Below are 23,312 nucleotides of genomic sequence, written 5' to 3'. Positions count from 1 at the left end.
AAAGCTTTCTAATAAGTGGAGCTTTGTTGTTTCCTTATGCTGCTGATAAGGAAACAGATAAGGATAACTTAACCAGTGGGTGCAATTTGATCTCAGCCCTCTGCTGCTGCAGTGGATGCTGTGGTTTAACAGAAGGCAAGGTGTGCAGTAATGTGATTTGCAAACTGGACTACCTGTAAACTGAGGTGCTGGGTGTTAGTGCTGTGAGTACAGGCATAGCTGTAGTTCCTTTACATTGCACTGGTGCAAAAAGACAAAGTGAACGTGGGAGCGTTAGAGGAGGAAAGGGAGAATTGCTGCAAATTCTGGGAGTTGTTACAAAGGCTGAAGGCTCTACATAATGTTTGACTGCAGATGCATGATCATGTTAGGAAGGCTGGCTTGCCTATGTGGCATCACCATAAGTTAGGAATTTTTCCTTATTTAGGAAATACTAAATTTTAAAATGGTTTACATAAAATTCTGTTCATACTGAGAAAAATTGGAACTTCTGAGGGATTGGGAAATGACTGTTATCTACACTGCAATTTAGTTTTAACTTTTGTAGTAAACTGTTCTATTTTCCACAGAATATTTATCATCATTATTCAAGCTGGCTCAATTTCACCTTGTCTGCTGAAGGTCATAATTTTCACAAAACTTATAGTACAGAGAGTCTTCTGGTTTCATACTTGTCTTCCTTCTCCAGCCCTGAAACAACTCTTCCTTAGCTCTGTTGCTTTTGGAGTAACAAGACAATTTTATTTTTATTTTGCTAGTAGCATTTTGAATGTAATTGACACCAAATGTAGGCATCCTGTAACTGAAGTATGGGGAAAGGAATATACTTTCATGTCCATAGAAAACTAGGCATGTTCTTCACAGTGCATTTTGATACACTTTAAGGTTTTTTGTTAATAATCTATGTGGCCCATGGGCTCTGAATCTGAATAAAATAAATGAGCTTATCTACCAGGAAGGCTGTATTTCTGATCTCTAGGCAGGTTATCAGCACACTAGGTTCACCCAGCGTTGTGGTGGAAAGACTTAATTTGTGCTTGGAAAAATCATACTGCTTTCAGGGAATACTAGAGGTGAGAGAGAACCTGTTTTTTTTGGTTTTTTTTGGTTTTTTTTTTGACTAAGAATCCTCCCCAAATAACAAGTGGAGATAGTGTCACATAAAGACATACATCCTGATTTTTTTGTTTGCTGTTGAGTTTATCTTTTTACTCTGTTTCTGTTCTCCTCAATGCTGCTGCCTCTCCCTAGATGACAGCAGAACCACAAGCCAGCTGGATGAGTTTCAGGAGTGTCTATCCAAGTTCACGCGCTACAATTCTGTCCGACCCTTGGCAACACTGTCTTACGCTAGTGACCTCTACAATGGCTCCAGCATAGTATCCAGGTAAGACATACTGCGCCTCTGACAGTGCGTCTCATGCTGATACAAGCTGCTGAGGCTGAGTTAATAACCTGTATTAAACAAGTTATGGTCTGTACATATATAACACTTTGCAGTCACTTCCCAAGAACAGTTTTGCAAATGTGTGATTATCATTGATCTGTGAAGGCACTCAAGTACCACAGTAGTACCTTTTATTCCCATTGGTTTTGGGCAAGATTGAATGCAGAACCTTTGAGGTGCCAGTGAGTATCTGGAGCTGTTGTGATACAGCATAAAGCCTGTTGTCCTCTTCATGTTAGTATAGTTGTGTTGTAAGTGATGCAGTTCTAGCATTTTAAGAAACATCCATCTTGCTTGGTGTTGGTAGCTTTAAGAATCTGTGGTGGTTTTAAATATTGTTGGTGGATCCAATTGTAATGGCAAATATTAAATAACTGAGTTGTTTGTGATTGCTTGAGCTCTCAAGTGTTGGAAGCTCTGTTTATTGTGCTAAACGGTAGTGAGGAGGTGGTTGTGGTAAAGCCAACTCAACAGCTCCATTCTTGCCAACAACAACTCTGTATCCCCTGCCACGTGGGGTGGTCGCGTCCTTTGCACCACTGCTGAAGCACATCTGAGCCTCCCATGTACCAGTTTGGACACTTAAGCTGGTGAAATGCTATTGACTGTCTTTACACAGAATTAGTTTCTTCCAGTTAAGCTCCATGAACCAGCTCCCTTAGGGGCTAAAGAGAGCATGTGGGATAGGGAGAGGCTGGGACCTGCCAACAGCCCTAACCTTAAACTGAATTCAGCAGCTGTGGAAGCATACCCTGGGGGATTTAATTAGTCTGTGGTAGCTTGTTTTGAGCTAGTAGTGGTGGAAAAAATGATACAACATGTTAACTGGGAAATCTTTTCTACATGACATTTATGTAGGACCCATTAGCTTCTTGCAGGCACATTTCACAAATTTAAATGTGTTTGTTCACAGCTACCTTTTGAGGGAGAGAAGTAGTATCATCTTTATTTTATACATGGTGAGCAGGATATCCAAAGTAGCCATACCCGAGGTCTTGAAAGAAACATGACAATGACACAATGAATTGAACATAATTGAACTTGGGTTTTCTGATTCTTGATCTAATACCTTATGAAGGAGCCATTCGGACAGAGACAGAACATCTTGAATGTTTGTTGAAAGACCTGAAGAAATTTGCACTATGTGAAGAAATGGAGGCATGTGTAGCAGCATAGAATACCTATTTTTTTAAAAGCAGCATGGATTCCTTAACTACTGCAATATGTAGCAGGAATGTATAATGTCCGACTTGGCCACAGAGGTCAGAACACAATAATCACTGATCTGACGTATATTTAACCTGCACTGATTGGGTTCACACTAGCTGCAATGAAATGCAGATGGGAATCTCGCTGCAATGTAGACAAACTTCCTCAGCTTCCAACTTCAGCATGGATTGGATTTTGTTCTTTTGCCCTTTCTTCTCCTTGACATTCTGCAAGAGCAGCAGTTTTGCAGTATTTGGTTAGAAAATGCTGGAAGGGCAGTAAATCTCACTCCCATTTTGAAGCATTATAATTCTTGGGTGAAATACATGTTTGAAAAGTATGTATGTTACTGTTGTTAAAATGAAGATCTTGTGGGGCCTCTATCCAAGAGAGTGCTAGAATCGGTAGTTAAATGCATTTAACTGAAAAATAAGTTTGCTTCCAACTCAATGTTCTCCCCTTCTCATGCTTCTTATTTATTGAAGCATTTAAGAAATTTTTAGGGGTTTTAGTATGTGGGCTGAGTAAGGCTGTTTACATTTGAGCGTGTCCTTAAGTGCTTTGATAAAGCAGGGCTGTTGAATGAGCTGCCACTGTAAGTCTTGTTAGCTTCTGGCTATCCAAACAGCGCCTTTAAAGTTTGAATTTGTTTTACGTGTAATGTGTTGGCCAACACACTTCTGTGTTCACCATTGTTCTTCATCCAAATTAATAGTCAAGTTCAGAGAGAGTGTGAAGCTAAATGAGGTGTGCATCTCGGTGATGACAGCTTAAGATAATAGAGCAGCTTTTAGGTACCCATGGAGGGGCCAAATTAATTATTGGGGTGCTTTAAAAAGGTTTTTAACTGAGTGATATGTTGTGAAAGGTCTTATTATCTGGCTGACAGCACTGACTTCTGAAGGTGTTCTTGGGCATGTTGTAGGAAACACTGATGAAATAACAAAAAGTAGGTCTTGCTGCTCAGCTGTTGAGACAAATGCATTTAAATAGAAAGCAAATATAAGGTTAATAATTAAGGAGCCCTCAAATTTTTGAAAAAGTATTTTAAAGAGATATTTCAGTTATATTTAAGAATAAAAGTAGAATTGATCAGAAGTTATACTTCCTTATACTTAATTTGGTATGTTTTTTATAAAAAATAAACTGCTGTTACAAACAGACAGAATATAAGGGTGTTTGCTTTGCATTGCTTTAATCCTACATGAAGTTCATACACTGGACTCCAAAAGCTCTGCTGGTTTTAAATAAAGAGGGTTTTAAGATGTATTAGCTTTATGCTTGTAAAGGAAGAAGATGGAAATATGTTAGTTATCTGCAAAACCTTGATGTTTATTTAGAAGGGAAATAAAGCTGGGTTTATGGTAACAGGATGAAAGTGTAATTAAAGACTATATATAAATGGGCTGAAAAAACCCGAAACTGAGCAGCAACAGTACATTCCTGAGCACCTTGCCACAAGCATGTTTATGAGTGTCTGGACTTCTTGAGGACTAATAAAAGACCATAAACAACACTACGTAGGTTGTATTACCATCCAATTCTGGAAAAATTAGGAAAGCTACAGTTGCCTTTCAGGATGAGGGGACAAGCCAATGCTCTGCTTTCCAGTTCCAGGTTTCCCCAGCCTGGCAGGGAGCTTGCCCGAGGGACCCGTGCTGAGCCTTGCTGGGCTGGCGGCTCTGCCGTGGCTGTGCAGCATCCGCATGGTGGCAGCCGTCGGTTGCGGTGCCGGCAGCGTGGGGCTGTGGGCAGGAGGTGGGCAGGGGGTGAGGCACTGATGTGAGGCTGGTACCTAAGCTGTGAATCTTCCATCACGGGCTTACAGTCTTATTTGGAAAGGTATACACAGCGAGATTGTAAGCTCAGTGAGGGAGAGCTTTCTTACCTTGCTTAGAAATGTGCTCACAAGCAAAAGTTGCAACCTTCAGTCCTATTTTTTTTGCTTATTTGCTTCAAGAAAAACAGATTAACAGAGAACGATATTCAGTAAAACACATTCAAGGCTTTGCAATTGCTAGTTGCTCGGTTTTGCTTTAATATTTGGGGGGCTTTCAGCATGCTTGCAATGTGAGTGTAGGTGTACCTCAATATGATAAATGTTTTCTTTATACAGTCAGTTCTCTTAAGTAAAAAGTATTTACATGGCTTTCACAAGTATATTAAGTTTTGTTAGAATTGGGCCAAGGAATAAATTTTCCATTTATTATGCCCGCAGACATAGCAGTCGTCAGAGCTTAACTTTTCTTCTCTCTGCTTGCTGTGGCAGTAAATAGTAAAGGCTTTCTTTTAAAGATGGGTCTGTAAACTGCAGCGTTAGCATTACAATGATTTATGTAGAAAATTGCTTTAGCACTGTCAGAGGCCTTCAGAGAATAATGTGGCAGTCTTTCATATTTTAAAAAAAGAACAGAAAAATCCAAGAAATAGACTGCAGCAAGATGTCTGTCTGAAACCTGGTTATCAGAAAGCTGGTTCTCCCTGCCAGGTGGTTCCCAGGTTTGATGGAAACAGGAGTAGGTCTCTCCCAGAGGCCCTGAGGTTTGGGGGCAAATGGTGTTGGTTTTTGTCATCTGATCAGACCTGAAATTCTTCTGGGTTACCTTACCATTTCTCTGATATCGGAAGGGTTTTGGATAGCCAAGGCTAATTATATTTTTCTAAGAGAGTAGTGATTTACAGAGAGGGCAAAGAAACAACTTTGAGTTTTGGCTGCTGAAACCTTCCAATTCATTTGTTGAATCTTGAGACTGTTCAAAAACCGGATCTTACCTTTATTGTCTTTTTTTTCATTGCTTGCTTATTATTCTGTTGCCTCTAAATAATGAACGAGATATGAAGAAGTTTCTCTTAGCATTCAAACAGTACCATTAAGATGGTTTCAAGATTGTATTTTTGTTTGTGTTGACCCTTTCAATAATGTGACCTGAAATCCTTTCCTCAAAGGTGAGCTTAAAAGAAAAACCATCCATTAGGAGTATGCTTTCCCTGTATTCATTGAACCATTCTGGTTTTTTGTTTCCCTTTTTACTTTGGACTACAATTGCTTATCCATATAAATTCTCAGATCCAGACTTTAACAAGGTACCTTTTAGTTCTGTGTTCACCATAACAAGCTCCTTTTTTCCCCCTTTTTTTTTTTAATGCCCTGGTCTGGCTAGGATTAGATGAGCCGTTTTATTAAGTTTGTGACCAGCAATGCTTCTATCTTGGTGGTAAAGATAAATGAAAGAAATTTAAGTGGGTTTATGCTTCAGAAGATTATGTTTCAGAGTACAGTAGATGCTGCTCCTTGAGAAGATGAGAAATGAGGAGGGCTAAATTTTTCTTATAGGCTGTTAAATCGATCATTTTTTGAATGGACTTTTATTTACAAGTGGCAGCTCAAAACCGTGCATGGATCTATCTTCTTTGGACTGTTCCCACAACTGGAAGGAAGAGAGAAATGCTTAGATAAAGATACTTGAACTGCAGCCTGACTGAGGAAACTTGAAGTGTAATACCCTGAATCTACTTGAAGTTTGTGTTTTTCCTGTGGTTCTCTTACTTCATCTGAGGTTTTGGCCCATGGACCAGAGGTTGTCTGGGGCTGAAATGGGATTTTGTTTAGTTAGAAGTGAGTCAAGTACAGAGCCTTTCCCTTACTTTCTCTTCGTTTTCTCTGTAGTGCTGAAACTGATAGATTTCCTAGTACATAATTGTGGTCTGGATCCCTTGAGCAGATGCTAAATGTGACTCGTACCCAGCAGAAGGGTTATACAGATGTCAGTTCAGATCTATGAATTCAGAGTTCAGAGACACTCTCAACTCTGTAACATAGCCCTCCAAGTCCTCAGTACAGGCTGCTAGTACGAAAGGGACTCTGAAAACAGAAAAGAGCATGTCTGCTCACATCCCCAGTCCTGACCTGAAAAGTAAACCTGATGACTGCGGGGACACTGCAGAGAGAGAAGTTGGTTCTTCCATAAATATGTGTTTTCAATTTTAGGGGTAAACCTTAAATAACTTGAAATTGGGAAGTTAATGAATGGAAGTTGCATGGCCGCCAGTGGGACCTTTTTTTTTTTTTTTTTTTTCCCCTAGTAATTTGAGACTATTTGGTAGTAGGAAGATCTTTTTCCCATTAAGCTCTCTTAGTACTTCAAACCTGTGTCCATCTGCAGATAATTAGATGAGGTTTTTTTAGTTTGATTTAAACTTTGTGAGTGGTCTCTTAAAAGTATTGAATAGTCTTTTGATGAATTTGGGAATCGGCTTTTAAACCAAATGCATTAAACAATGATTGCTCTTCATGGTTTTCTTATTTCTTCCTTGAAGAAACTTTGTGCAGTTTACGTAAGCAGTTTCCATTTCTTGGCAAATGTTGTGTAGTGGTAACTGGCTGCAGCGTGGGACAGTCCAGCATTGGAGCAGACTTCCCAAGTACATTCTGCAAACTCCATCCTCAGAGGTATTCCAAGCAGGATATTGGACTAGAGACCTCCAAGTCTTGGGGACTGTACTCTTGCGATAAAGGTACATGATCGGCTTGTTAGAAGCTTGACACCTTGACTTTCTGCCAGGCATCTTCCTCTGGCATTAGGTTTTAAGGAGGAGGAAGATGGATGCTGTAGTGTCAGGAATGTCCTCTGAGAGATTAATATTTAGGGTAGGAGGATTGTACCACGTGGAAGTTGCATTGCATCATTGCATCCACCCCTTCTTGATTGATCAGGACAAAAATCTTTTCTGTGAGGCTGCAGGTAGCTGCCCTTCTGTTCCTCCTGATGTTCATGTAATAATGGCTGTCATCTGATGGTAGTGCTGTGTCTTGGCCTCAGGAATTGGACTTGCAAGCCATGAAAGCTGTGGTTTCACAGTGTCTTATATGTAGAACTTATATGCTGATAGTGTTGCTAAAAGGCAAAGGCAGATTTCCCTTAATTCCACCCCAATTTTTTAGCTTTCTTTCAATGTTGAGTGTTGATACAGTGAATTTTTGCATCTGCTTGAAGAAACAAGCCTGTTATTAATAGAACATGAATTTCTGTAGCTTATTACAGTGTTGTTTTAATTCCCTAGATGTATTTGTGGGAAATGCCTGAATTTGCTAGAATGTCATTATCTGGAAAGCATTAGCATGCCTTTGGATTTTCTGTTTTCTCCATCCTTGCTAACTAGAGGAGTTAGTCTGTTAAATGGTAGAGAGTTGAAAAAATAAATATTAAGGTGGTGTGTTAAGCCATGCAAAGGTGTATGGTGTGGGCATAAACAGTTCTGAGAAAAAAATAAAACACCTTACAAGTAGCTTAGCTCGAAGAAGATGCTGAGGCTAATGATTATTAATATTGTCTGTATTAATAAATGCAGACTTTAAGACAGAGATGCTTGGGATTTATATGCTGCATAGGTGTCTTGTAGAATTAGTTATGAAGTGACACTTATGTTCTTACTGGTTTATATGCAAGCATGTGTATACATTTGTGCAAATAAAGGTGGAAGATAAGGTTTCTATATGAAACTGTTAAATGAAGGGTATTCATCAGAACCTTTAATTTTTCTACAGAATAATTAAATAAGGTTAGCATACAAAATACTGACCAAAGAAGATTCAAAATGCCATCAAAACAGTCTCCTGAAACAGATTTGGCAGTTGGATGAAAAATGCTTCAAATGTGTTGTGTGTGTGTGTTTTTTTTTTTTTTTTTTTTTTTTTTAACCTCATTCCATCATTACCAGGCAGCAGGAGCATCAGAGTTAATTGTCCCAGCCTGTTCTTTGGCTCCTTAAGCCAGCTCATCTGCGTCATACAGACTCAGTAGTTATGAAGGCTGGTACCCTGACTCGAGGTGCCTGTTGAATTGAGCTGAGGTGTCTAAAGAGGTTACTGTCTCCAGCTGTCCCTCCTGATGCTCAGCTGTGGGGTGTCTGGCAGAAGAGCTGATAGCAGTGTTGGGTGAATTTGGAGGCTTGGGTTAATAATACAGCAAGCTGTGTACTGGGGCACTGGGCTGGGTGGTGATTTGTTCTGGGAAATGAGACCTCTGGCAGTGTGGTCAGGTGAAGGCATTAATGCCTTCTGCTGCTGCAGCTAAATCATGAAGGAATCGTTGGAGCCCATGGATGGGCTGTGTTGTTTACAGTCCCAATATTGATGGAGGCTCCCTGTGCTGAGCTCTTTCAGATATATTTGTTCCTTGGCCTCTTTGGCTCTGTCTGCAGCTGCCGTGCTCAATTTTGAAGAAACAAAATCCTTGTTGGTGCAGTAATAAATGTGGTGGCTTGAAAACAAGCTTGCAAGCTTTTGAATGACCTTATATTTAGTAGACACTTCAGTATCTCTCACAACTGATTGATTTCCTTCCCACTTAATGGCATAATCCTGATAAGATGGTATGGCTGTGCAGACAACCTTGTAACTCATTGTGGAGCAGGGTTTCCTACCTCAAACCTGCTCCTTATACAGCTTGGGCAGAGGCTGCAACCTGCTTTTCTGGAAGTGTTTCCCAAACTTGAATGCAGAGAGAAGACTGCTGAGTATGTTTGGAGACTTAAAAGCTCTTCCACCTTAGAATTTGGTAATGTTGAGGCCATGCTCCTGCTACTGTCAGAGCCCAGCTGGGCGAAGGGGCAGATCCTTGTTTTCAAATATAGATGGGTTACCCAGAATATTACAGCAGGCAGACTGATAATTTGGCTTGTCTCTTAAATAGCATCATAAGAAACATTCTGCCTTTAACTGTTGGCATTTTTAGTTAACGTTTCCCTACTCTAGCTTATTTAAAATAGTGTTTGTGGAAAAACTGAATCTAATCCTCATTAACTTGCATGGTAGTTGTTTGCAGCAGCTTTGGCTTATTGTACTTTTGTGTATCTGGCATATAAACCCTGGGATTGTCGTCATTTTCTCTTCAGCATGCAGAAGAGCATCGCCTAGCAGTAAAGTGGCTTTTTATCAATACGCTTTGTTCTGTTGCTTGCAAAATTCAGTAGTTCCCTATAGGTTTTCTCATCATTAGTGCTAATTAAGCCAGGTTCCCCTGAATGCGTGTATGAAAAAAACCTTATGCAGTAGAACAGGTTGTTTCTAGCTGTAGTGTCTTATAGACAAGGCTGGAAGTCTGCTAGGGCTTCCTGGGAGCTTTTGGGTTGTAGTCTCCTCTAAAAGGAGACTAGGTTCAGGATTTCATTAGGCAACTGGGTCTGCTGAACCTGGAACTGGAGTACCACAAACAACTCCAAGGAATGGGATCGGACTGAAATAGCTTGGGGTCTTCTGTCCTGTGGTGTTCATTAGACTTCCATTAGACTTGAAGCTGATCCATTGACAGGCCATAACTATAGTAGCGAAGGCAACTTTTTCTCAATTAGAGGACGAACCTGGCAACTTTCTGGTAATCGAGGGGTCACATCTAACCCAAATTAATTGATTCTTAGGGATGAAGGTGCTTGCTCTGTGATGATACAATGCATTTAAGTGGAATCTCATTTATACAATTAATTTATCTATCCATAGAGCAGTCTAGAGAATCAAAGGGTTTTTCTTTAAGTGGTCCTTCCTGATTAGAGATTGTCAAAACCTGACTGAGATTTTAGTATACTTGCTCAGTTTATATTTTGGAAAACATTTTGTAGTACAGGCATTTGAATCGGGGAATATATTCAACCAGATGTGGTCCATCCTTGGCCCTATGGCACAGATTAAGGACTTCAGGGTAGCAACAGTGACCTTATTTAGGTGGTGCTCCAGAGTAAGCAGTAACAAATGCAACTGTTTTTTATTGGAGTGGAAAAAAAAAATAAATTATTTCAGCCTGTCACAGCTCTAGCAAAACAGTCTTTTGCTACTGAAACTTCATATACTTTGTCTCAGTAGCCTTTGTTTTTATATGTGACAGAATTTAGACTTTGAGCTGATGGAGCACAAAATCTGAGCGCTGTAATAGCAGCTTCCTATGCCTGCATATAGCTTTGATTTTAAAAACTACAAATTAGTATGCTAGTGCATGCTTAGTGACACTAATTACTCTGCCTTAAAATATCAGTCTGCTGTAAAAGCATTCTCTCAGGTATGTGATATTAATACTAATTTTTGTATTAGTCCCAGGTGCTGAACAGTCTGCACTGGTGGTCATGATGTCGGGTTGTAACTTAAATTTCTAATCTCTGACTTAAGTGCCTCAAAGTGCATTGGAAATAGGCAACCAGGCTATAAGACAGTGGGATTTGGGATTGTTAGAAGTGACAGGATATCCCTTGGAGGCCAGGGAGTGGAAGCCTAGAGTGAGAAAGACTTCAAAGAAATGCAAGTGAAGAGCAAAATTGCTGTTATCTCTCCTTTCTCCCTCTAATTAAGGCCCCCCAAAACTGAGATTAATATATCCATGTTGCAATTAAATATGGGGCCACAGCAAGCTAGGAGTACAGAAATAGAAACAGCACCGTATTAGGTAGAAGTAGAATTGAAAGGCTTTGGTATATTTGGGGAGGAAAATATATATATAGTCCCTTGAGAGGGACTGAGTCATCTACTTTGTGGAAATGGCAACTCCTACAGCCATAGATCTCGTTACCAATTCAGGGCTCATTATAGTAACAATTGTAGAGCGTGTGTATGGAAAGGGGAGAGGAGCAGTTGGCTGCAGACCTTTAATTGTAACTAGTGATGCAGTTAAAGGCAAATGCAGTTAGATGCAACCGCTCCCCTCATCTCCTGATTTGAAGGAATAGATACAGCATGTATCCGTTTCTCATGGAAACTCGCTGGGTTTGGTGCCCCTCTAGGCTGACCCCTGGGGCGTTTCAAACTGCAATCTCGGGTATAGTGTGAGCTGCCCTGAGGGTTGGTTTGGAGGGCATCTAGCCCCATGCTGTCCCTGCAGAGGACCACAAAGCATGCCAATGTCCACAAGCATTACATTGACGATACTAAAGGGTGTGTCCATGTTTATTTCTGTTAATATCTGGTATGGAACAGTTGTTCATGAAATACTGTCGTCGGGTTCACTCTGCCACCATCGTGTCTTGCAGGAATAAGTACCTGGAGTGTATGTGTGGTTTTTAAAGTGTGAATGAGAGGGGGGAAACCCTTATCTGTCCCAAATCACTCCTCTGATTGGTGCCTCCTAGTTCTAATGTGGAGTGACTTGTTGAACACCAATATTGCTGGCACCTTGTTCATAACCTTATGGTAAGGCAGCTGCTGCATTCCTTGAATCAATTTATTTGCCTATCTGTATGCGTTCTTTAACTCCAGTGCATCCTCCTGGGATGCGGAAAACAACTGCCCACACCATCAGGATGTGAACGTAGCAAGTCTTTATACAATGGCACAACTGGCAAATATTCATTCTTTACTGTTTCCCTGCTGGTCTACCCTCGACATTAAGCCAAGCTTCAGACATGTTTCAGAAGCAGTTCGTTTCATAATTCCATTTGTTAGCTACAAGTGCTCTCCAAGGTCGTAGGTTTTAGCATTAAATAAAGCAATTGATTTGTAATCTCACAGATTGAGAATAAAGATAAGCAACCAGAACCCTTGAGAATGTGTTTACTTTCTAGAAGCTCTTAGTGTTATTTCCATAGGACACTGGTCATTAACTTCTTAGGAAAAAGAAAATGGTGACTTGGGAACTGGAGAAGTCTGTCTTACGTTTCCCCTAAAACAAAACAATCAGTTCTTTTCAATTCTGTTGCACATTTACGAATCAAATATCCAGGAGTTTGTGTCCCCAAAAGATTCCTTACAAAAATTCAGCTAGTCTTTGTTGGTCAGAAATACGCAGTTTAAAAATGGGTTTGAAAAAAAAAAAAAAAATCAAAACCAATTGCTAATTGTTTCTAATGTGCACATCTTCACATCTTTGAGGAGCAAGGACCACTGCTAGTCCAAAAGGGAACTTTGCTGGATGTTCAAATGATCTAAAATATGTCTTACCTCTAGTGCTTCCTTAAAAAAAAAAAAAAAAACTGTCTGAACTGGTCTCCTGTGTTTAGAGGAAGTTGCTTCATGCTAGGACTGAGGTAGGTTTGCAGCACGCACAGACAGTTGGTGCTCCATCTGCCCTCTGAGATGGTGAAAACATTCATCGTCAGTCCCATGTTAAGTGTACTTAGAATAGTGCTACCAAAGCACTTATTATTGCTCTTATTTTAGCAGGACGTTAATAACCATTGCATGCATGTTTTATGTGTTGCTTTGGCTCGCTGGTGGCACTGTGCCTCTCGCCACTTGTGAAGTAGATGCTGTTGTCTAGCTGGTTTATCTCTTGACTCCATGGCCTTTTTGACAAAAAGGATAAAGTATTTCCTGTTACTCTATTGCATGTTATCATTGTGCTAATGACTAATTCACTTTGACTGTAGAAATGTATCACCTGCAAAACAGAATGATGTTATTCTTCAGACCTGGCCCTGTTGTGTCTTTTGACAAAATAAAACTAAGATCTATACGAAAATTTGCAAGAGAAAAGCTTGTGTATAAGCAAACACTTACGTTGACACAAATATTTCAAGCAGTAAGTGACAGGAATACCATCGAGCTAGTTAAATGCAAATAAGCCTTGCTTAATATTAAATGTGTTTAGAAGACTTCTAGGAAAAAGCATGAAAATAACTGTTGCTATGCAAGTGGGCCGTTTGTCCTAATCCTGATTAGTCCAGGGGAAAGCAGAGCTTTGCAAATATTAGGAATAATTTTATATGGTAAATAATCCACTTGATTAGCTACTTAAGTTGTCCATATTTTTCTTTGTAAATTCCTTACTAAAAGCTGACTGGCAGAAAATGAGAACACTTGTACCAGGACTGTGTATAGGTGATGGAAGCCAAGGTGCAAGTGTGTGTTAGACTTGCTGTGTTGGGTTTGTCTGCCTGTGTCACAGGTAATGAACATCTGTACAGCTGGTGGTTTATTTCTGCATCCTCCTTCTCCCTGCAGTGTCTTTGATGCTGTTTGAAGGTCACAGGTCTGACAATCATTTTTCATTGGCTGATGCTTTTTATTAATTTTTAAATGGTGTGTTAACTTTTATAGACATATTGAAATACTCATTTGTTATGTCTACAGCACTTCTCTATTTAAAAAAAAAAAATTGAATTAATGCTAGAGAAGCAAACCCACCCCAGGTGAGAGAGGTTCTATTCTGTTCTAATAACTTGGCTTTTTACCAGACGATGTAATACATTATTTTTTTTTCTTCAGCAGCAGAAGGCTAAGGGTATAAATTCAATCCAAGTAGATGAATCGCTGCCATCAGTTTAGTTGCGCTTTACCTGAATCCACAGGGCAGTGAGCAAGAGCTGAGACAGCGGTTCAATTAAGATTGTGGTAGAAGTAAATCCATTGTATTGTTATAGAGGCTTTCGATTATAAAATTCTTCCATAGAATAGGGTGAGCTGACAAGACAGGCCTGAATGGTGCTTTCGTCCTGTTTATATAAAAAGTGATTAGACTAGGGTAGATCCGGGGTGGGGGTGAGCTGTCTGGCTGCTTAGATGACTTCTTTCACTCTCCTGTTTTATTTAAATAGATGCATGCTTGCTTCCTTTATTCCCCAGCCATAAGCACATTCCTTTTCTTTGCCTTTTTGGGGGCTTGCGATTTCGCAGACTTGACCCAACTAGCTCGTTTCTCCTCCAGCAAACAAGCAAGCAGTCGTGAGTGGGACCATCTCCTGCCACTGCTTTGGAGAAGTTTAGGTGCCTGAGTTAAAAGGCCAAGTTGCAAGCTGTTTCATTGAATTATTTTATACCATCAGACTGTGTATCAACAATCCTTTCTCTCCGTAGTTTAAAATAACTTGATGATATCTGCTTTACAAGGACTTGAAAACTCTGTTGGCATTTAAATTTATCTTCCTTTGAAAGCATTGCGGCGCCTGCAATTTCTCAGCTATGTTGAGGGGTAGAAAATTCTAGCTGTTATAGCTATGGGGGCAGCCTAAAGAGACCCCTCTCTTCTTGTAATTGGTTTAATGCTTTCTAATTTTAGAAAGATACCTTGAATACCCCTGCTCTCAGGATTTTTCAAGTTATATGAATGTGAAATCAGTGTAAACTGTTTTCTCTGCTGCCATTCAGAATTTGCTGCTGGGTTCACAAATGCTGTGGCTTATTGGAAAAAAAAATGTGATAGGGGCAGCGGAGATTGAAATGAATTACTGAGTGGAAGAACCACAAAAGAGACCTCTCAAAGTAATACATGGATTGCTTAGTCAAGAGACTTGAGGAGAGCTGGTTACTGATCATAGAAACCTAGAGACTGAGGGGGAAATGATAACCCCAAACCCTTTCTGGGAGGAGTGCCAAACTGGTGTCTTGTTGAGGCTAATGCTCCTGCAAGGAGGTAGGTGTATATGCACATCTGCCCTGCCTGCAGTGACATGGGCTGCAGGCAGGCAGGCAGGAGTGCCTTCTAGGAAGGAGGTTTACTTCCCTGTCTGCTAGGTGTCTAATAGATTTTTCTCAAGCCTTTCCAAGCTGCAAAGGTTGCAATGACATGAGCTGTTTATAACCTGCTGCCTGCCTTTCTCTCAGATGTATTTTCATGTACAACCTCAGGCTTTTCTCATTTGCAGCTTAACTTTGTTATAAGGTGACTGCTTTTACTTCCAACTTCATTGATATCTATTACAAACTTGCCCTGCAGTTCAAGAAAGAAGGTGCCTCAGTTTCCATGAGCAGCCCTAAGTGGAAGTTGTAGCATGCATGGTTTTTACAGTACTGATGATATATGTTTTGACCCTCTGTTGTTACTCAGGGAATTTAGAAGGTTTTTTCCCACAAATCCTGGTTTACTCTACATTAACACTTAGAGTTCACTAAGCTGCTGTATATAGGGGCTAAGGGATGCAGCAGTGTAACCGAGAGAAATCAATGGGCAGTCATCCCGTAGCATGTTGTTCATAGACCATACAGCTGAATGTTAAGCATGGTTCCAGGGCGAGCTGTCAGCTTTGACGTTTGGGTACCGCATAACGTAGATGGTGTAGTTGAACTGCAAAACCTCTAGAGCGTCTGAACAAAGATCCTGGCTGCTGAAGGGAGTTTGTGCTACCACAAAGTCCTATTTCAGTAAATGAAGAGTTGGGTGTGTTTGGAGGGGATTAGAAAATGATGCCTGAGAGCAAGAACTGCATGCTGTTGGCATGTGTGCCAGACCTGATCAAGGTGCTCTGAACGGGGTATTTGCTAACTGAAAATTGTGATTATCAGCTCTGCCATACTGATGTTTAGGTGGTAAAATACCCTGCTGGTAAGTACATGTGTTGTGTTTACACAGTTCTCAACCTGTGCTTTTGTTCCTCAGTATTGAGTTCGACCGAGACTGTGACTACTTTGCCATCGCTGGGGTGACAAAGAAGATTAAAGTCTATGAGTATGGTACAGTCATTCAGGATGCGGTGGATATTCACTACCCTGAGAATGAAATGACCTGTAATTCCAAAATCAGGTAGGCATTGACTTTGCATTTAAACTCAGAGGGCCTTTCTATTTGCTTGTTCATGTGCAGTAGCTGTTTTGCTTTCTTTATCCATTGTGGGAATGGGAGGGAAAAAGAGGAAAGCAGGATGGAGAGCTTGCTTTGAACTTGGGTGGGATCGGGTGGCACAAGCACTGTTACTTGTGTATGCTGGGCTCATCCAAGGTAATAGCATGCCCATATATCCAGTAGAAAAAGGGGAAATAGGGGTAGTGAACTGCTTTTGTATTCTTTGCAAATGCAAGTCAGTTGAAAGGCGAGTAAAAGCAGAGTAGCAGGTACGGTCCAGGTAAAGTCTTGACTTGTTTCAAGGTAACTTCTATGACCAGTTCTTTATAATAGCCACCGATTCCTTCATGCTCTATTCTCTTCATTGACAAGATTCTTTCCATTCTGCTGAGAGGCTGAGCGCCCTCAGGAAATGTGCCTCACTTGGACTTTCTGCCTATGAATTTACATCTGCCTGAAGTACTGTTGTGCTGGGCCTCATAATATCAAGCTGTTGGGAAAAGACCTTGCTTGATTTTTGCTTCTGTGCTGCTATCATTACAGTCAACCTACTTTTTATGTTTTTAGATTACTTAAACCAAAGAAATATATACCACTATGTCAGAACTTCAATTGAAAGAACCCGGCTAACATATCTTAAAAATCCTAATTCAAAAATTCTGTTAAAGCTCAAAAGTAAATAATACAGGCAATCAAACCAATTCAGTATTATAATACAAGTCTCCAGCATCTCCGTTGAACTAATTTGTTTTTATTTGGTACTGTACACTTTAAAAACAGTAAAGCACCCACGAAAGCGTAAGTAATAAATTTATATAACAATCCAGCTTCTATGAACACAAAATGTTGTGCAACAAGATTGATAATGTTTGCAAGCCTGCTTTATAGTATAAAAGTCATGCTTAGTTTTGCAGTTGACACGTTTCTTAAGATAGATCAGTCACTCCTGTATCATTCCTGCTGATTATTCTCAGGAATTGTGTAACACTATTTTAGGAAGGGCAAAGTGTAAATGCAACTGACCCTGGGACTGGCTTTCAGGATGGGTATAAACAGTCAGAGAGGGATTTGTATTGATAAGCCGTACTGATTATGGAGCTTGTGTTTTGCTGGACTTGAGAAACATTCAGCATTTTTGACTGAGTCATAGCAGAGTTGACACCGTTCAGCTTCATTGTTCTGGAGAGAAGAGCAGAAAAATAGGAGAACCATCTAGCAGTCGATTAATACCTCTTAGCTTAATTAGAGAAGGAAAGCAATGTGTATTCGGTATTTCTCTGTCTGAGATGAATTCCAAACTTGCTACTTCAAATTTATCAGGGATCTACCCTGATGATCCTGCCAGGCATTAGGTAGCTGTTTGTTCTCACTTCTCAAGCAGGTGCTGGTGAGGAGAGCTCCGTTAGCGCCTTCAGTGATGTTGCTCTTGTCAGCTCTGTGCTCCAGACAAGACACTGCTTGCATTCAGGATTTCCTCTCTTCTCAAATTTCATGCATTTATACATTATATATGTATATGACAACGCTAAATGTATTGTTCTCTCTGCCTCAGCAGAGGTGGATAGGGTCCTCTTCTTTCATTTCCTTGCCCTAGTTTCTCTCTTTCCTCCGAAGAAATGCTTTTTTTTTTTTTTTTTTTTTCCCCCCCCATTGGCACCTCCACATTATATCAGCCTTCCTTTGCCATGTGGGTGCTTCTGGTTTTGACAAATAAAGTTAGGCTGTCAGTCAAATGCATCCTTGCTATATCCATTAGCTGTGCTGCCAGTCACTGGTGCTGGGGCTCACTGGCGCAGTGTCGAGGAGCACAATAACTTGCTATTCTGAAGTGGCGTAGCTTGAGGGAGAAGTTATATGTGAAGGCTGTAATTTCATTATGGAATATTGCAGTATGCTGAAAATGTGCCTGTATTATAATAAAAAATCTAAACGAGTGGAGCCTGCTTTTTGTAAAAAAACCTTGGCTTAAAGCTGTTGATCTTAATTTGGGTGAAGGTACAGCTTCTTCCAGAGGCTTACTCTACCTGCTAATGCCCTTTCTGATATCAGGGACAGATGTATTTTTGTTGTGGCACATGAGTGGTACATCTCTTGTCTGTCATCTCTTAAGGATTCTGCTAAAGCTCTTGGTTGGAGTTTGGGGCCCCATCATGGTGCTGTTATTGAAAACAATCCTTGTATAATAGGACTGCCCTGCACAAGGCTTTATGCTCTGCCTAGTTTTTAGTAGGCCTTTAAAAAAAAAAAATCAAATAATATTGCTCAAAACACCATTAGGCACTGGGGTGATGGTGATCTTGCAGACAACTGAGGATACTTAGCTGTTGTCGTGCTTCATGAAGGGTGGTAGTGTGCACTGTCAGCCCCTGAGTACCCATCCTGGGGCACCCTCTGCTCCAGCAGGCTGAAGCCGCAGCAGAGATGCAGGGGTCTGTGTGCAGATAGGATGTGGTGACACGTCTCTTCTACTGAAGCTGGTGTGTGACACTGGCAGGGCTTGTAATGTCCCTTCCATCCTCGCACAGCGCCAGAGCTGTCTGTCCGCAGATGCTTTGGCTTTCCAAACACATGTCATGGGAAGCTCACCCTAAATTGATCCTGGTTAACCTTGTTCTGAGTGATGATGCTGGGACATAAATCGTTAGCGGTTATATTGGTGACTCAGCTTTCAGTGGAGCAGCAGCTCTGATGGGCTTTTATAAAAGCAGACAGGTGACAGCATTTGTGAGGACTTGTGTCTGGCCAAGAGTAAGTCTGCTGGCCTGGAGCAGCTGCGGGAAGGGAAGCCCTTGCCCGGGATGGAGCTGGCACCAGCCCAGCCCTGCTCTACCATGTGCCAGCTGGGCGCCTGCTGAAAGGTTGAGCTTCATGCCAGCAGTAATTGATTGTAGGCTTTTCTGGAGCAGAGCCCTGGTACCAGCTGTAGCTGAGTCTTTCTTCCTCTTTTCCACCCTCCTTTTTACACCCACCTGCTTCTTAAATACATTCTTTTTTCATCATCTGCTGAGCTTTTTCATCCCTATTTTTAAGAACAGGGAGGAAGTTGGTGTGTCGGGTTTCTGGTAAATGTGCATCACGTCCCCCGGGAATGACAGTGGCATAAGCTTCCAGGAAAAACACAAGATGACACATAAATCCTCATAAAAATCCCATTTACAGATTCATAGCTTCAGTACAAGAAACAAATCCTGGTATTGTGTAGTAGCTATAAACAGCACCCTGTGAGCTAATTATGACTTGCTGTGTCCCTAGCTATGGCAAACAATAATCTGTGGCTCCCCCCATGCAGGAGGAGATGGGAAAGGACAAGAAGAGGATGAATGGCTAGCAGGGAGCCCCAGCTCTTCTCTGATTTATTCAAGAGACAGATTTGTTGTTTTGCCATAGGTTGCAGGGGGAGAAAAATAAGGAGATCTAGCGTTCAGGTAAAAGAAATTGGCTTAAGGCCTCGTTAATCTACAATAGGTGATGTGCAAGTGTGGTTAGGTAAACATGCTTTTGAAATCAATGTTTAGTATTCTGCATGCTCACCACTGTGTGTTTGCAGCATCTGTACTTCAGTGATAGATGTTACTACAAAGCTCCAAAATCAACTGCATCTGTTTAATCAACTGCAGTAAAAGCAAAGCATCAGTAGGCTTTTTTTAGGAGGCTGCCAGTATTTTATTGTTTTCATTTTTTGGTGTCAATAAATCAAATGTGTGATTGGTCTATCCTAATAGCAGTTCATGGACATATTGCTGTCAGGTCTTAATAGTGAGAACTGACTACCATTTTAAGTTTAAATTAAGCAAAAGCTTGCTGTATGGTGTTTTTCAGCATAGAATCTTTGCTATTTGGAGAGGTACGAGCTCTCTTTATGCTGAAGAACCTCAGGAGTGGCTAGTTGCCCATATTTCCAATGCAGAAAATGTTTGACACTAAACAGGTTATAAGGAAATATACCTTCCACTTTTATTAATCATGGAGTTTTCAGAGTTGGAAGGGACCTCTAGAGATCATCTAGTCCAACTCCCCTGCTAAAGCAGGATTGCCTAGAGCACGTTACTCAGGACCGCATCCAGGCGGGTCTTGAAAATCTCCAGAGAAGGGGACTCCACAGCCTCCCTGGGCAGCCTTTGCCAGTGCTCTGTCACCCTCACCGTAAAGAAGTTTTTCCGTGTATTTGAAAGGAACTTCCTATGTTCTAACTTGTGCCCATTGCCCCTCGTCCTGTCAGTAATTCCAGTTTTCAGAGTAACTGCTTCACTTCGCAATAAGTTGAAATTTTTCTCTTAAAAAAAAAAAAAAAAAGAAAAGAAAACAACAACAACAACAACAAAAAACACAAAATAACCTCTTTACCCTACTAGAGGTTTTCTTTGGACTTATTAGGAAAAAAAAAAAAGCTTTAAAACATTCATAATGGTAATGTAATTCTGTATGTCTCTGAAGTATTTTGTTAGTGGTGTTATTCACATGGATGGCCCTTACAGTAATAGATCACACCCTTAAAAATATTTCAGTCCTAAAACTACTGGGCATCAGTTGACTCATGGTAGTAGATTGGATTTGAAGCACTTGGCACATGGAAGCAGGTCAGACCACAGCAGTTTGTGCCTTATTAAAACCTTTAACTCACTGCTAGAGGGGCGGTTGACACTGGGTAACTTGATCCTGGATTTGAGACATTTCAGCCATCAAAATACTGGCTCATGAAAGAAACATCAGCGTGACTGACAACACTAACCGAGCTGGCCCACTTGTGTCTCCGAATAAAATGAAGGATGCACGTAAATCTTTACAGGGTCAGGATTTCTATGTGTCCAGATTGGATGCCAAGGTTAGGAGAGTGTTTCAGAGGCCAGTGATAAGCTTTCAACTGGAGTTTCTCTAGGCTAATCTCCTGGGAAGGAAAGCTATCACAACTTATGGCAAGATAAACCTCTGGGGTGTAACTATCGCCCTATTTCTGGATTAAAGAACAGAGCAAAACCTGAAAAAATACAGCTTCTAGTATTTAAAATAAAAAATGGCCTTGCACAACTCCTTTTAATCCAGCACTGAATTATGCATTATCTCAGCCTTAGGTAGCTATTTTTTGTATCATATCTCATAGCCTCCACATTTCAATTTCTCCCTGGATGTGGCTGCAGGCCATCTAAATGTGGTCTACAAAAGGTTATTTTTATGTACTTGTGGGCTTTTGATGCTTAACTTGAATTGAAGACTATGTAAGCGGCATTTTTGGTCCATCTCACCTTTTGCCCTTTCCTTTCCGCCTCTCCAACTTGCTCACCCATGCATTTTTTTGAGTCTGTTACTCAATTTGTTACCCGTGATAACATCTCAAGGGAACTTAAAAAAGTAGATCTCTTTTAAGTTTCAACAAAATTGCCTGTGTTGGGCATGGAAGAAAGATCCATGAGTACTGCAGTAGCATCTCAACCCTTTGTAGGTCCCAGGGAAGTGAAACATTGTAATGTCCTAGCTCCAAGACAGCCTTCTTTCAGGTTTGTATCATCACAGGTGCCAGGAAATACAACCAAAGGACAGTCAGCCCTTGGTAAAAAGTCCTTTACCTGGAGAGGGAGCTCCCCTCTACCTGGCCCAACCTTGAACTGTGCTCTACAAAGGTTACTTTTGAAAATTTAAGATATAAAGAAGCTCAAGTATTGCAATGTCAGGAAGAAAGCTCTAGTTTCAGACTTGGTAAAGAGAGTTGGGTGGGGATGAGGGGAGAATTAAGGCAGAGAGCTGGAACAGGATTGTTTTTTGTCTTGTTATGATCCTTTAATCATATTCCTTAAAAATGAAAGATTTATGGTGTGTGTGACTTAAAAGGTGTTAATTGAACCACTTAGTGGCTGCAAATCCCTAAACATTTTTCACCTGTCAGTTCCTGTTTTCCCCTCTCAGTCTATCTACAAATGCTTTCCAAGTGAGTGTTAACCCCTTGTTAATACCATCAGACTTCAGTGGGACAGAATGCTTAGCTTGATCTTTGCTGTGCTAGACCTACTGGATGTGCTTTTGGGCACAAAACCCCTTCATTTTTCTCTGTCTATATTGATTGATCCAATAAAGTATTACCTCTCTCTACCAACCTTACACTTCTTATATCCTTAGATTATCACATCTCAAGCAACACTGTTAAACTTTGTCCTTTATATTTTTCTGCCTACTCGGTAATTTCTAATTTTCACTGTCTGGGGTGATTTCTTTTTTGACAAGACACAGTTACGTTGTTATCCTCTTCATAGTTCAGCTTGCAACACCCAGCTCTCTTCTGCCAGTCAGATGTGGATCTCATGCTCCCCTAGCATATAGCATCCATCCTCTAACCAGCCAGGATGTCACTAGCATGTCTGCCTTTCTCTAGGACTCTCTCTACCTGCTCATGCTGCCTGACATGCTCTCAAAGCTATCCAGATAGAAGACAGCCTTCTTTGAGGTTTGACCCTGGGCTGTATTCTTCCTGCTTTTGGTGATCGCTAAACTTAGATATATCTATTTTTTTTTTTTTTCCCCTTAAGCTCCTTGAGGCCCTGACTCGAGTGGAGATAAGATGGCAGGGGGAACAGGTTTGAACCAATAAACGTCTAGTGCAGTGTCTACCCCCTGCCATTAGTTGGAGACTGATCCCAGCCCAAAGCCTCCCTGTGTTGTAGCTCTAGGGTTCTGAACCGCTTTGCTTCAGTCAGTGACTGCTCCGCCTGGAAACAAGACTCCAGACGTCAGACACTGTTATCTCTGGACTGTTGCAACCTTCACCTTGCAGTCCTGGTAGGCAGTGCCTGCCAGCTTCATTTGGTCCTCAGGGAGCCACTTAAGCCTCTCCGAATGGGGCTTCTAGTAAATCAAAGACTGTCAAGAGCTGCTTTTCTATGTGGGTACCTGATGGTAGTAGAACTTGGATAACAGTAGCTCCTGGATGATGCATTTGAGGGCAGCCCTTGTGCCTACAAGGGGTGAGGATACTAACACTTCCTAATTAATGATGTATTGTGGAAGAGGTGAAACCAGGGAAAGCATTACCTGAGCTGTATCACCTTCAACCATTCTCTTAGCAGCTGGTGGTTAAAGATGATGACTTACACTGGGTAAATAAAACTTTTTAAGTTTCTGAACTTAAAACCAAGGGATGCTGTTGTAAGAAGGAAACGTGTGAGCGTGTGAACAGAGTATAGGTAGATAGAGGTGCA

The 23,312-nt window shown here is 40.9% G+C and overlaps 1 protein-coding gene across 1 annotated transcript in view; it reads left to right on the top strand.

Annotated features, from left to right (window-relative positions):
- The window catches only part of COP1 (COP1 E3 ubiquitin ligase), a gene marked incomplete at its 5' end in the record, with an annotated part of 128,964 nt that overhangs the window by 39,822 nt on the left and 65,830 nt on the right, over window positions 1-23,312 (top strand). The window contains 2 exons of the mRNA XM_082483356.1: window positions 1,252-1,387; window positions 15,946-16,089. Of these exons, the coding sequence (XP_082339482.1) occupies window positions 1,252-1,387; window positions 15,946-16,089 (280 nt within the window). The remainder of the gene's footprint in view (window positions 1-1,251; window positions 1,388-15,945; window positions 16,090-23,312) is intronic.

Source organism: Vanellus vanellus, assembly GCF_965231255.1.
Source record: "Vanellus vanellus genome assembly, chromosome: 5".
Lineage (NCBI taxonomy): Eukaryota > Metazoa > Chordata > Aves > Charadriiformes > Charadriidae > Vanellus > Vanellus vanellus.
The sequence above is the reverse complement of the archived record's forward strand: the minus strand, read 5'-3'. Positions and strand labels throughout refer to the sequence as shown.